At 53.1% G+C, this 14,856-nt stretch overlaps 1 protein-coding gene across 1 annotated transcript in view; it reads right to left on the bottom strand.

The window, feature by feature from the left end:
• CREB3L1 (cAMP responsive element binding protein 3 like 1) overlaps nt 1-14,856 on the bottom strand; it is a 34,059-nt gene that overhangs the window by 9,274 nt on the left and 9,929 nt on the right. Inside the window, exons 2-4 of the mRNA XM_032488542.1 lie at nt 5,616-5,844; nt 2,546-2,730; nt 744-822 (exon numbers count right to left, since the gene is read on the bottom strand). Coding sequence (XP_032344433.1) covers nt 744-822; nt 2,546-2,730; nt 5,616-5,844 — 493 coding nt within the window. The remainder of the gene's footprint in view (nt 1-743; nt 823-2,545; nt 2,731-5,615; nt 5,845-14,856) is intronic.

Raw genomic sequence — 14,856 nt, 5'->3', positions numbered from 1 at the left:
CTTCTCTCCGAGGCTGTGAGCAACTTGAAAGTGAAACTTGGGCTTTATTCATCTTTCTAAACCGTGTGGTACTTAGTCCAGGCCTGACCCACAGTAGATGCTTAATCAGTATTTGATGAATTAATGAGGTGAGACTGGAAAGATTAAGCTAGCCCTTTCTCCTTCTGGTCAATCCAAGAAGTTTCCTCTGTTCCCTTCTCCCCTGTCAGGTCTGGAGATGTGCTTCTTTAACCCATAACACTGCTGTATAATTGGTGGTTTGTCTGTGACCCTCACTACTCTGTGATCTACTTGGGCTCAGGGGCTATCTTCTCTCTCTGCATCCTCAGTTCCTGGGACTAAGAGATACCCAATGAACTCTAGTTAGATGGATGGAGGAATGAATAGCTGGATGGACAGACAAATAGATGGATGAATGAATAGAGGGATGGATGGATGATTGGATGAACAGATGGATGGGTGGTTGGATGGATGGATGGATGGATGAACAGATGGCTATAGAGTGGGTTTCAATTAGTGAATGATAGGAGGGGATTGGCATACAGGGTGAGAAGGTGCTGATAATAGTGATGACAGTTGTAGATTGGGTAAGGAGGGGACTGGAGGGATGGAGAACAGACAGGGCAGGGATATTCTGGGGAGAGAGTGGGGATGTTGAGGGAGATGGGTGGACTGGACCAAGGGAGGAGGAATGCGATCTTCCCAAGACTGGAGAGGAAGACTCCTTCTCTGGACACACTTACCTGGTGTCACTTTGAGGAACTGGTTCACCTCCTGGGGCTCTGCTTTGATCACTGGCAGCTGAGTCATCTCTCCCGGGGCCTGAGAAAGAGACAGGTCCAGCTCCATCAGCTGCCCCTGGGGCTGTCCCCACCATGCCATCCGACCTCCCTCCATCCCTGAGGCTGGGGGTCTGCCCTGCAGCATTAATAAAGTATCTGGGCTCAGGGTTCCAGGCACATCCCAGAGCGAAGGAGCAGTTCCTGTGCTTAGAGAAGCCAAGTCAGACCTAAGAGAATGGTGGCCAAGTAGCATAGTGTAGCCCTCAAGCTCAGGGAAGGAGGGCTTCTTGTGGTCTTGAGGCCAGGGCCATCTTTTTGATGGATTTTGACCCTACACTTACTCTGAAGGCCACGCAGGCCTCGGTGGGTGGGTTGCCATGAGGACGAGAGGTCATGTCAGGCAGATTGGAGCTGTTCAATTAATGGTAACAACAGCATAGACAAAGGAGGCTTTCACTGGCTAGGGGCCCAGAGGAAACTCCCTGAGCAGCTGAAGTTTGAAATGGGTCCTGAAGTATAAATAGGAGTATTCCAGATAAAGGATCCGGCAGGATGTAGGTGAGAGGAAAGCATTCCAAGCAGAAGGAAAAGCATCTGCAGAGACACAGAGGCCAGAGAGAGCCCCACTGGCTCTTATGTGGGTCACATGCTCATTACTGCCATACCAACTCCTATTCCTGTGCCTTCCACTAAGGGGTCATGACCTCACTAGGGTGAAAAGTGCGGGCTTCGAGGTCTGGGGGCCTGAGTTTGGAATGCAGCTCCGTTGCTTCTGACAGTGTGTTTGGGGGCAAGTTGCTTAACCCCTCAGGCCTCAGATTCCTTCTCTGAGGCATGTGCCCGACTTTCAAAATCCTGGATGCCGCTGCCTCATGCCTTCCTTTCCTGCTATGGCAAGGCCTGAGGAGTCTGAGCCAGTCCTGGAGATTGTCCCAAAAGATCTTCCCCATTTGCAGACAACCCTTATTCTTCAGGTCCCAGTGGAGTAGGGAGGGGCTGACTTTATACATTTTGATCAGGTGAGCCATGTGGCCAGCAGGGGGCAGTGCTAGCCAAACCCTGACTACGGATTTTAACATGCCTCTCCTGTAGTAGGCTCAGGGATAGGAGCTCCTTAGTGGTAATTCATGCTCCCATTTTACAGAGGAGGAAGCTGAGGAAGAAAGAGGGGATGAAACATGCCCAGAGCACAAGTGAGAATGGAGCTGGGACACAGGCAGGGCCTCTTCCAGGCACCTGGGTCTGGGCCTCACATCCCCAGAAGGGTCCTCAGATGTCAGCTTTGGCTCCATAGCCCGAATGCTGTTGTCTATACACTTATGGGATGACGGCTGGCATGACAGTGTGGGTTAAGAATATTAATCTCATGAATATAAACAATTGAAATATGGCAGAATTTTTATATTTCCATTTTGGTTTTTCTTCCTTTTTAAAAATCCTGACACTTCGAGAAATTAAGTGATGTGAACCATCTCCTTCTCTGAAACCCTGGACTGGGCCCCTGATGCCTAGCCCTGCTTAGGTCCCTGAATCTTTCTTCTGCTCACAGTGAGGACCCCAGCTTACTCTGAGGGTGCTGTGGTTTGAGCCCATTCTAGGATGGTGAAGGGGTGGCCCAAAGAGTGGGCAGAGGCCTGGTCTGGGGTCACATTGCTCCCCTTTCATAGAGCCCTGAGGTGCACGGTGCTTTGGAAGGCTCTTCCCATAGAGACCCATCACCCCTCCTCCCTCCCTTAGCCCCTACAAACAGTCCCCAGGCTCACCTGGTGGGGGACGGGCAGCCTGGACAGAGGGCTGAGGCCCAGCAGCGGGGTGGTGGCCATGGCAGCAGCAGCAGCCATGGCCGAGGAGGCAGCCAGAGGGTCCACGGGCAGCTCCGGGCTCTGCTCCTGCTTCACCATGACGGAGCACAGTGTGTGTCCCAGCACCCATGCTCCATGTTCGACGTCTGGGGAAGGGGGCAGGACCCAGGCTCAGGGGACTGACCCTCAGAGCAGAGGGCTCAGCCCCACTCCTGGCCCTTGGGAACTACTCTGGACAGGACAATGGAGAGATGCTAGGCACCAGGAGGCAGGCAGAAAAGGGCAGGAGGGCAATGCTTGTGAGGTGGGAGGGCAGAGAAAGCTGGGGCCAGAAGAGGTGGGGGCATCTTCTTCATTCAGCAGCTTACAGTATGGGCTTGGACAACAGACCTGGACCCCTCCTGAGTGCTGTGTGACTTTAGGCAAGTTGCTAAACCTCTCTGAGCCTTAGCTTCCTCATCTGTAAAAGTATCTGACAAGAAGTCAATGTTCAATAAATGGCAGCTAGTGTGAATACAATTATTTTTATTCAGTAAACGTGCTGAGTGCTGTGCTAGGTGCTAGGGACTTGGTAAGAGACATGAGCATAGTGCAGTTAGAATGCAAAGGGAAGGGGAAAATGGGGTCAGAGTGGCCAGCAGGGGTGACACGGCCTTGGAGGCTGGGCTTGGAGAAGTGACTTTGTCCTAAAGGTACTGGGGGTGGGGGTGGGGGTGGGGTAGGGACTGAAGAGTTTTAAGCATGCTCAGATTTATAATGTTAAAAAAGATCACTCTGCCAGTGTGTGCAGACCGGATTGGCTACAGGTGAGATGGAAGCAGCAAGACCCATAGGAGCTTGTTGAAATTGTCCAGCGAGAGAAGATGAGGCGGGAGCAAAGGCACTGGCAGTGGTGATGTAGAGGAACCAACATACTGGAGACAAATTTAGAGGGAAGAATCCATGGGACCTGATGCCTGGGGGCATGTCGGGGGTCAGGGGTGATGCTCAGGTCTCCCAGGGCAGCGTCCACCTCCTGCCCACCTCGTGGGTCTCCTGGCCTCAGCCTGGGCCACAGGGCTGTCAGGGCATCACCCCTTCTCCTGATGGGTGCCTACCGTCCTCTGCTCCAAGTCAGCCCTGCCTACAGGGGCCCCGACACCTGGTTTTGGTGACCCAGAGGTCTGAGAAGCCAGCATGCAGGGGAAGGGCTGGAGGGACTCTAGCCTTGGGGGAATCCCGCTGTGGGTGGGGAGAGGGGTCAGCGGCTCCCTCATCCCACCTCAGAGGCCAAGCCCCACCCTGCTGGGAGCCTGAGGGCCCCAGATCTGGGCCACAGGCTGCCCCTGGGTTCCAGGAACACCCACAATCTTCCCAAATTACAGGGCCAGCCCACTGGCCTCCGGGAAGCTGCCCCCTGCAAGGGACCCACAGACAAATTGCTCTAAAAATAGAGTTGGGGTGGTGAGGAGTTGCTGGGCTGGGAGGCATTCCACCCCACATGCTGTCCTTCCCCAGGCTGGGGCCTGATGCCTCACCAGGTGACCTCCAGAGGCTTGGCTGAGGTCAGAGCATGTAGGGAAGCTGAGACCTCCCCAGCTACGAGCCCTGGAGACACTTAAAGCCCCAGGAGGTGTCCTTGCCCTCAAGGGGGTGGGTGAGGGTGGGGTACAAAGTCCTGTCTCTGCCCCTGGGGAATCTCAAAGATCCCTCAGAAGCAGCTCACACTTCTTGCACGAAGTCCAATTCTAAACTCTAGTTGCGTAGGAACTTGTGTGTTCCTCCCAGCCATCCTAGGGGGTGGCACTGCTAGTCTGCCCACTTAATAGAGGAGAATATTAAAAAACTCATTCAAGACCATTGTCCTCTGAAGGGAAAGCGGAATAAGAACCCTGTTCATGGTTCCATATTCCTAATAGAACTTTGATATGCACAATGAAAATAGCTGCCTATTATTGACAGATGCATTTATAATGGGCTGGGTGCTGAGCTGGGATCTTACGTATATACATTGTTAATCCTTGCCAGAATTCTCAAGATACCTAGTATCTTCATTCTATAACTGAGGGAGCTGAGGCCCCGAGAGGTGAAGCAACTTGTTCAAGATCACACAGCAGGTAGTGGAGGCAGCAGGATGCGCACCAAAGCCAGTACCCCTTTCTGCCCTTTGAGGCTGGCAAATGTGGTGGTGACAAGGGTGTAGGGGCCTCCCCACTCCCAAGTCCATGCCCTGCATTTTACTGTGTGTATGACCTAAACAATTCAACTTTCCTGTAGTCTCATTTTCCTTATTGGACAAATGGGGATTATGATCAAAGTGATTTTGACCTCACCTGTGAGTTATGAGAAATAAATGAGATAATTAACATGAAGGTACTTTGTAAACTGGAGAGTGTGATAGAAATGTTTATTGTTACTCCCATTTGTAGATGAAGAAACAAGAGATGTGTCCACAATCACCCAGCCCAATATGCTGGAGCCAGCACCACGTGTATCTGAGGAAATGCCCAAAGAGACCATTTCTAGGTGGGGCACAGCCTGGAGTTCCCGAATGTTGATCACCTGCGAGGAAAGACCCAAAGGGCAAAGAGCTGAGGGAGAAGAGAGCTTTAGAGAACCTGACCTTCGGGAATGAAAGTCGGGTGCAGGCATCTCTCCTAGGTAACATCTCAGAGGACATCACCGTACGAAGAGGTGGTAAGGTTCCAGAGCCTTGGTACCTTGCCCACATTTATTGTGTAGTCCATCCTCCCCCAAGCTGTTTCATCTAAGTCTGCTTCTCAGACCTAAGAAGGCTGGATTCTCCCCACAGGGTTTCTGATCCAGCAGGTCTGTGAGGGACTTGAGAATCTGCATTTCTAACAAATTCCCGGGTGCTACTGCTGGTCTGGGAACCACCCTTTGCACATCACTGACCTAAGACCCTCTGGACAAGGGCCCATCTGGGTTTGATCTGAGGGAGAACAAAAAGGCAGGGGGCAGCCTCCCCTGAGAGGTGGATGTGGGTGGCTCCTCTGGGTCTGGTGTCCTGGGCCTCGCCACCCCTTCTTACCTTGGGTGGTATCCTCCATCTTGATGGGCACGATGGGGCTCTGAGGTGCTGAGTCACCGCTCAGGGAGTAGCTGTGCTCAGCCTGGATGCCCGGTGTGGGGGAGTCCAGTTCCATGTCCAGTAGAGGGCTCTTCTCGTCCAGCACAGGGTCATCAAAGAAACTGCTGAACAGGTCATTGGAGAAGTCTTCCATGTTCTCTGTGAAGTGGTCCAGGTGCTCAGGGAAGTGCTAGGGAAGGAGGAGGGGAGAGGAGGGAGTCAGCTTATCCTAGAAAGGGGGTGTGGATGCTGCTACAGTGGTGCCACCAGCCCTGCCACCACCAACGCCGTCCCTGCAACTTCCCCATTACTCTCCCTGCCATAATTAATACCACCACTGCCACCAACTTCCCCATTGCCCACATCACCATACCAACTGTTATCATTTCCATCATTACTGTTACCCCAGCATCACATCACAGCTACTATCACCTCCACCACCATCTCTAGCCTCGCCATCAGTATCCTGCAGAGTGAGCTGTGGATGGTGTGTAAGAATCCAGGCAACAGGACACAGGGCTTTAGTTCTGTCTCTGTGACCTTGGTCAAATCACTTAGATTGCCCAAGTCTGTTTCTCAGTCCACCTTGTTTCCTTCGTGGGAAGACTAAGCACTAAAAGAATACCTGTATCAATGGCAGCAAGTTTGCACTCCAAAGGCAATATCAGTGATTTTCGTATTATCTTTTGCTGGAATGCAAGGTGATGGAATTATCCAGGACTCTGCTCCCCTCACTAGCACAGTCCGCACTTGTCCTCCGGTCTCCAGGGTCTCCCTTTTCCCCGGCATTCTTTATTCTAAAAGATTAGGCTCTAGAGTCATATTATTTGGATTCAAATCCTGGTCTTGATGCTCCTAGCTATGACTAAGTGCTCTCAAAGTGTGGGGGTGACTCATTAATGGGTTGTGAAATCAATTTCGCAGGTCACGACCAGAATTTAAGAAAAAAGAAAACAGAACAAAACAGAATAGAGTAATATCAGAGCGCACGGCACATAGGGAAGTGAAATAACCTGGTAAATTTTTTAGCTCAGTTATGTGTTTGTGTGTATCTGTGTGCTTGGGAAGGGTGTAAAGTATATTTCCCAGAAACAAAACAGTCTGAAAAATACTGGTCTCAGTGATCCTGGGAAAGTTAATTAACATCTTTATGTTTCATTTCCTCCTCTGTACGGGGTGGTGGGGGATGATGATATTTCCTATCCACAAGGATTACTATGAGGATTAAACAAGTTAATACATGTAAAGCACTTACAATAGTCCCTGGTACATAGTAATTACTCAACAAACCTCTTATTATTAATAAAGTATCCAATGGCTGGTACATAGTGGGTGCTTGTTTTCTCTCTCTAAAGAATTCTAAATCTGTAAGGAAATGTTACTATTATTCATTCATTATTTACTGACTGAATGACTTTGCTAGTGGGTTGGAAGAGATGGTGGAGGGGTTTGCTTCCGGCTCTGGGGTCCCCTCTGGTGAGTGGGTAAGGTCTGGCTTCCTGGGTCCGGAGTTGTTGACTTTCTGGCCCAGAATACTCAGAGCCTGTCCCTGTCCAGAAGGCATGAGCAGAAAAGCCCTCTGTCTGAGAATAAGGTTCAGAGCCACCCGAGCATCTTTCTATGAGGGTAAGGGGATGATCACATGCTCTGGAGTAACATAGACTTGCTTTTGACTCCTAGCTCACTCCTTGCTAAGTTACTTCACTTTTCTGGGCCTCAGTTTCCTCATCTGTAAGGGGGAAATAAAAGTTCCCACTTCATAGTGTTGTCATGAGGATCAAATATTTGCTAGGTGCTTAATACCTCATAGGATTATTCAGATGAAGTGAGGAAATACATATAACATGTGTATACATATAACATACATATACATATAACACTGAGAACATTGCCTAGTATGTAGTGACTGAATTGTTGGCCATTGTTATGCAAAGCCTAACTCTGGGCCTGAGGTGAACTGAGCTTGAAGCTAATGTGGGGAGGTGGCTTGGTCCTCCGCCTAGAACAAAGCACAGATCAGAGAATCCAGGATAAAATGAGTTCAGAAACCCATCGACCTAACTACTCTCTCTTTTTCCCAGTTTGCCAGAACTTACTACCAATAGCTGGCATTTTTCTTGTTTATGGTTTTAACTTTCCAAAGTGCTTTCATATGCATTGTCTTATTTAATCTTCACAATTACCTAAGGAGACAAGGAAGTTGCATATTCGCATTTGACAGATAGGGAAACTGAGGCCCAGGGAGCCAAGGAGAACAGGGACAAGTCCACAGCCAGTCATCACCCAGTCCTCCCAGCAGATATTCCCCTGATCAGGAATAAACTCCCTGAGGTAGGGTCTGGATCTTGTTCACCTGCTGGGTCCCAGCCCCTGGTGCATGACACTCAACAATTATTGGTGGAGCGACCTGGCCTTGTACCCCACAGGGCAATGCCATCAGCATGTCAATGGTCCATCAATGCCTGGGGTGATGCAGTACCAGGAAGTCAGAGGCCTCAGCAGAACTAGTCTCTAAAAATAACCGTGATCCCAGCTGAAGGCCATTTACAGGGTGCAATGCCCCCCAACCACACAGCCTGGGCTCTGCTAGCCACAGCCTCAGCAGAGTCTGGGCTGGCCAGCCCAGCTGGGGGTGCTCTCTCTCTCTCTCTCTCAGGGTCTCTCCAAGGCCTAGTGTGGGGCCCAGAGTGAAGGGGTTGCAAAGAGTCCAGTGAGTCAGCTGCTAAGGTATTTCTCCAGCAGCTGCTTCTCAGGCGATAAGTGTTTGCCAATCCCTTTCCCGGGGCCTGGGAGAGGATAGAAGTTTCCTCTAGTCTGGATCGGGGTCTCTAAAGGACTTGGCTCCAGGCAGATGAGCCAGGTCCTTCTCAGAGACCCCTGGTGGGGTGCCCATAGGAACCTGCTGAGGGAGCTCAGTTGGCCCCTCTTTGTGAGCAGCCCCCACCCCACCTGCTGGAAACCAGAGCCAAGGCCCAGCAGGACAGAGCCTCCAGTTGGTGGGAGCCAAGTGGAAGGGGAGGGCAGCCAAGGGGCAGGCAGGGTGGGGGTGGGGGACACTCAAAGAACCCAGTCCTTCTTGCTAGGGGCTTCCCTGTGTGCTGGGTGGACCTCTGGTGGCAACAGTAGGTATGTCCCATCACCCCCAGGCCCACCTCCTGCTCAGGGAGCATGCCAGAGGGCCTCTCTTTATAGAGATTTGTAGCCCTGCTTCTATCTGACGCCTGGTCTCCCAGAGCAGCTCAGTTATGGTTGGTTTAGACCATCAATTTAGAGGCAAAAGGGACCTGAGAAAGGCCATGGTCCACACCCCATCCTCCCCATTTGCTAATGAGGAAACTGAGGTCCAGAGAAGGAAAGCCACCTATGAGTGTCACACAGTGAGTTGGTGATGTTGAGGGAGGGGCTCTCTGCAGCTCTGGGGCTGCAGAGGAATGTGGAGCAACTTCTTTCTGTCCTCTCTTCTTCCTCTACCCCACCCCCACCCCTGGAAAGCCCACTCTGGAGATCTCAGGCCTCCTCAACTCCAGCAGAGTCCCTTGTTCCACCCCACAACCCCTCAAAACCACACTCAGCTCTTCCTCCAGTTCTCACAGAAAAAGTTAAGGTTTCAGGCTATCCGATGGAAATTATTGGGGATGGGAGGCAGGATTCTATAAGCAGCAGGGAATCGTGGTCAACGTTCTGAGGCGGAAAGGGTTCTACTGGGGGTGAGCGTTCTGTGGGGGTGCCTTTTCAGGCAACTGGGGTGGGAAGCCAGAGAAGGAATTATGATTTGTTTCCCTCCTTGTTAAAGACTTTTTCCTACAGTCTTGCCAACATAAGCTCCTTCTCGGCTGCCACGCGCAGCCGGCGCCGGCTCCACTCTCTTGGACCAAAGGTCCTGAGCTCTCAGGCTCGCAGCCCCGAGCACCACTTCCCCTAAGCAGCTTCTCCTCCTGGAGCCGGATCTCAGTCACCGGCCCTTTAAATTTAAAGAAGGACGGGGTCCTGCCTGCCGAATGAGGCCCAAGAGGTTAACACCAGCGCCCTGGGGGCCGCCCCGCGCCAGAATCCGGCCTGCTCATTGGTCGGATCCGCGGAGCTCGTGGCCAGTGGGAGGAGGCTGCGAGAAGCCAGCCGCAAGAGCCGCGGGGCGGGAGCCGGAGGAGCGCCGAGCTCGCGCTGGGGAGGGTGTGCCGTCTTGACAGACGGAGCGGGCACGGAAAGGGCAGAGTGTACCGGGCTTGGCCTTGTGTCCCTTTCTGCACCTGGGCCAGAGGCAGAAATGGCCTTTTTGAGCTTCCAGGTGGGCCTGGCAGTCCCATGGTGATTTAAAGTCTTTTATTAGTTGCGTGGCCCTGACCCCGCAGGTTAAGTGGAGAGGGAGGGTCTCCTCAGATATTCCCAGCTCGAAGGCGAGGCCCGGCCCCAATTCTTAACGTCCCTTCGCGGCTCGTCCAGCTCAGCTCCTTCCTCCCCTCCTCGAATAATCCTACCTTAGGGCGCAATGATGGGGCAGCCGGGGTCTCTGCCCCTGGCAGAGGGAGGCGGGACATTGCTGGGCGGCAATAGGGCCTCTGAAGCTCCTCTCAGTTCTACTTCCCTGATTCCTCCTTGGAGGTCAATGTGGAGAGAGGGAAAAGCGCTGGGGGCGCGGCTGTCAGCTGAGGGTGTGTGTGGGAAAGGGGTTCTCCCCACCTGCCGCAGCCTCAGAGCGCCCCCTTCCCTCAGGCTGCTAGCCGCTCAGAGCCTGCACCCCCATCCCTGGCTTCTGCCCCTCCCCCGGTCCAGGCTGATTCAGTCTGTCTTTGGGGAAAAGAGGGAGGAAACCGGAGTGGGTCCAGGCTGAGCTGTGGGATAAGGAGTGGGGGGAATGCCGAGCCCGGACATTCCTTCCGAGAGAGTGAGCTCTGGGAGAGTTGGGAGGAGAGTCCTCTCACATTTCCCCCTTCCCCTCCCCCGCAGGCTGCCCCCCCCCACCCCCCAACTGACCCATACATTCCGGGACGGTTACTTGCCTCGTGGTCACTAGAAAATTGCCCCCATTTCAAGCTGAAGGGCCACCAGTCTGAGTCACTGCTGTGCCCTGAGTATGTGTGTATGTGTAAGGGGGGAGGGGGAGGGTCAACAGAGAACGGGGTGGGGGGGCTGGGGAAGGGAGGTGGGCCCCTGGGTACCCAGTTGTCAGACAGGCCTTTCCTGTCCTTAAGCATCACCATCCCGACATTTGGGGGGGAAGATCCAGGCATCTTCCCAGAGCTAGGCTTGAAGGCTGTCCTGTGAAGGAAAAAAGGCCCTGGACTCAAACTCAGGAGGCCCCAGTTGGAGATCCAGCTGTTCTCTGAGACCTGGGCAGGGGCAGGTGGTGCCTCCTTTCCAGGCCTGTTTCCTCATCCATTATAGTCTGTGTTCCTACTGAGGCAGGGGCGGCAGGCACAGGGTGAAGTGGACTAGTCCTCAGAAAGTGGGCTCTTTTCCTCTGCCCTGGCCTCTCTGGGGACTGCAAAGAGACAGGAGCCAGTTTTCCCCATCCCTGGAGCCAGCCCCTCCCTGATCCTTCCTGGCAGGGCATGGGGGTGAAGGGGAGCACATTGTTCCAACCTCCAACCTCACTCTCATCCCCCATTCCCCACAGGCCCGGGCAAGGCGGCTGCTGAGGTTTCATATTTTCCCCCTACCGAACTCTTTACCACAGAGCCCAAGTCCAAATAAGCAGAAATGCTTCCGTGTGTGTGCGCGTGCGCACATGTGCGTGCGCATGTATGCACACGCTATACAGATGTGGGCTCTGAGGTTCCTTCTTACACAGGGAAACATCACATCTCTGACACCACACAATGTGAGATCCCCGCCCCATGGACACATTCAGATGGTTCCATACACAGCCTGGCACAGGTGCTGTTGTGCATATACACTCTCCTGGGCTCACACAGGCTGACACTGGCAGGCGCTAACACAGACCCAACAAGAACACACTCCTCAGATGTGATTAGATAGACACAGACACTCATGGGCACACACATACGTGCAGTCACCCCAGACACAGTCACGGTCACAGACACGGTCATGCACACTCTCACATGAACATACACAACATATCACAACAAACATCACAGAACTGACTGCTGACTGTGCCAAGCCACATGCCTGAGTCATATGACCCCCAGCGAGGGAGCGCTAGGAGTCCCAGGCTCGCCTGGGGCTGAGACAATGAGGGCTGGGACTAGAGGACTGGGCACCACAGGGAAGGAGCTTTTCTGTGCCTGTGTTCTGGAGAAGAGAAGGGAGAGAGGAAAGGGTAGGCTGGCACCCACCACAGGCTGGTTCTCTGCAGAGCAGGGTCTACATTCTCTGCAGCCCCCAACCCTGTTAGTCTGGCCCTGTAGTTCCCCCTCCCAAAACTGTGGTAACCCTTCCCTGGCCAGGCCACAGGTCCCTCAAGAAAGTAGAGAGCAGGCCTGCAGCTTCCCGGCCAGCCCCTGGCATCTTCTGACCCATGTGCTGTGGCCCAACCCTGGGGTGGGTGCCAGGTACCGTCTGGGCAGGAAGAAGTGATGGCAGTTAGTGCCGCCGCCCAGGGCTAGGATTAGCTGTGACTGGCACTACTGAGGGCACAGCAGCCCACGGTCTGGCTGCTGGAGATGTTGGTCCATAGGCAGTGGCCAGAGGATCCCTGTGGGACAACTCAGGACACTGGAGACTAAGTGCCAGGGCTGGCGCTGGGGCCCTCTGGAGAATAAGGGCATCAAATCCCATCCACTTACTCATCACTCATGTATTTGTTCAGTGTTTCCTGAGGACCTACTGTGTGCCCAACCCTGTGGATACAGAGATGAACAAAGCCCAGTTCCTCCTCACAAAAGGCGTTTTGACTAGTGATGTGACCACCCATTTATGAAGGTAGGTCCAAGGCTTGAACTCTGATCTGTCTCCAGAACATTCTCCACCTTGCATCAAGAGGGATCTTCTAACACAAATATGACTATGTGACTCCCCTGCTCAGTATCTACTGATGACTCCCTACTGCCCTGAGGATAGTTTCCAAGTTCCTTGGTATAGTGGAAAATGATCCAGCCATGTTGCTGCTATGTCATACTGTGTCCAGTTCTCATCTGTGTCTCCAAAGCCTAGCACTGGTCCCAGCACATGGTAGGTGCTCAGATGTTTGCTGAATGACTGACTGACTGAATGAGTGGGTGAATGAAGGAATGTGCCAATGAGCAAATGGACTGAGGCCTTTTTTTTCTGTAGCTGAGCCTCCAGGAATGACTGCCCTGAATTCCGCTTGGATGCCAGCTTGCTCCTGCTCCAGGCAGAGTTTCCATGAGGCTGGATGCCTTCCCTCGGCTCCTCCCTAGTGGGGCCTGTTGTACCCATTTTCCAGGTTGTTCTTCCCTGGGGCCTTTTTGCTCTTAAGCCCCAGCCAGACTAGGTACTCGGGGACCACAGCCTCTGACTCAGGGCTGGAGGGACTGTCCCCAGGCTTAGGCCAGGCCCAAGAGTATAAACAGAGCCCAGTGGCCAACCGGCCAAGCTGCTCTCCCAGCCCCTGGCCAGCTGGAAGGCCATCCTGGGCTGGAGCCTGCCACCAGGCTCTGGCTGGAATTCCCTTGGCCTCTTCCCTCTCCTCTGTGCACTCAGCATTTGGCCTCTGGCTTCCTCAGCGGTCCCGGCCTGTCTGAGTTGTCCTCAGGTTTTATTTTTGGAAGAAGTCGCATTCTCTCTCCTTATTTACTCCCTTCCTTCAGGGAAGGTGTGGGACCCCTGGGCTCGGCTGGGGATCAGGCTGTGACTCCAGCCCCTGGGGTCTGGACTTCTCTGAGGTTCCAAGGGAGGGGACCTCCAAAGATTCCTGACCCATCTGATGCTTCAAAGCCAGCTGCCTCTGCCTTCCTTCCCCCACCCAGTGTGTGACTAATGCCTGCCCCTGTCCTTCTTGAAGAGCCCCACAATAGCCAAGAGAAATCATTACAATTTTAGAGCTGAAAGGAATTCTGGTGTCATTAGGTCCATCCCCTTTTACTTGTAGAGGCAATGTAGTTCAATGGTTGTGAGCAAGAGAGGCAGACAGACCCTGTTCTAATCCTGCCTCTGATACCTACTGTGTAGCCTTGGGCAAGTTACTTAAGCTCTCTGAACCTCCATCTCAGCTATAAAATAGGCTTACTAATATCTACCCAACCTGTGTGGTTGCTGTGAGAATTAAGTGAGATAACATTTGTAAAGTGCTTTGTATGATGTAGGACATGTAGAAGTCTCTCTTCAAATGTAACTACTACTACTACTACTACTACTACTGTATTTTTTTTTACAGAAAAGAAAACTGAGAGCCAGGGAAGGGAGTGGACTTGCCCAGGATCACACAGCTCAAGGTAAGCTATTCCCAGAGTTCTTCCTCTGTCTCTATTTCCCTTCCAAGGAGACGGGAGGAGGCAGGCATCAGCCCAAAGGAGGAATCTCCTTTAGTCAGTCGCATGGGCAAACCCCTGGGTCTTCCATGTCTGCCTCCTGCATCAGGCTCCAGCCTGCTCTGACTCAGCCATTTCCTCCACTGCTGCAGGGGCTTATTTCTTGCTCACTGGGGGTGAGAAGTCCAGGGTAGAGACCCCAGCACTCAGCCCCAAGGTGGACCCCAGGCCAGTGAGACTCTGCAAGGAGGGGGGAATGCTGGGTCCTGACATCACAGAGAGGAGAAGCTGGAGCCACAGCCATGCAGGCCAGCTGGGGCCCTTCCAGCACATCCAGATGTCTCAGGAATGTGCTGAGCTGGGAACTACCTCTCTCCTTCCCTCACCACCCCCAACCCCTCATCCCCTCAGATGCTTGCTCAAGCTCTGCCTCTGCCCCACCCCCTACCCTTCCAACTTCATCTCTCCCTGGGAGGGTCTTGTGTCCACTGTCCCTCTGATACCTTGCTACAGTTCAGCTCCCTCTCAGACCTCTGAAGGGGTCACTGAAGCCAAGAGCTCTTCCCCTTCCACAGACCCCATGGGCTGATCATGAAGGGTGGGGGGAGATGGAAGCCTGAGCTAACTGGGAGGGGAAAGTTCTGAGCAGATAGTGCATGCCAGATCCCAAATGTGGAACTGATTTGCAGCCCTGGGAGAGAAAGGGGTAAGGCTGTGGAATGGTAGAGGGTTGGGCCTCTTCTCCTGGAGGATGATGAAAGGGGCTCTGGATATCTTGTCCCAGCTGATGGGTTGTGAGGTTCCAGGCTGGGCTG

This window comes from Camelus ferus, chromosome 10, assembly GCF_009834535.1.
Source record: "Camelus ferus isolate YT-003-E chromosome 10, BCGSAC_Cfer_1.0, whole genome shotgun sequence".
Taxonomy (NCBI): domain Eukaryota; kingdom Metazoa; phylum Chordata; class Mammalia; order Artiodactyla; family Camelidae; genus Camelus; species Camelus ferus.
The sequence above is the reverse complement of the archived record's forward strand: the minus strand, read 5'-3'. Positions and strand labels throughout refer to the sequence as shown.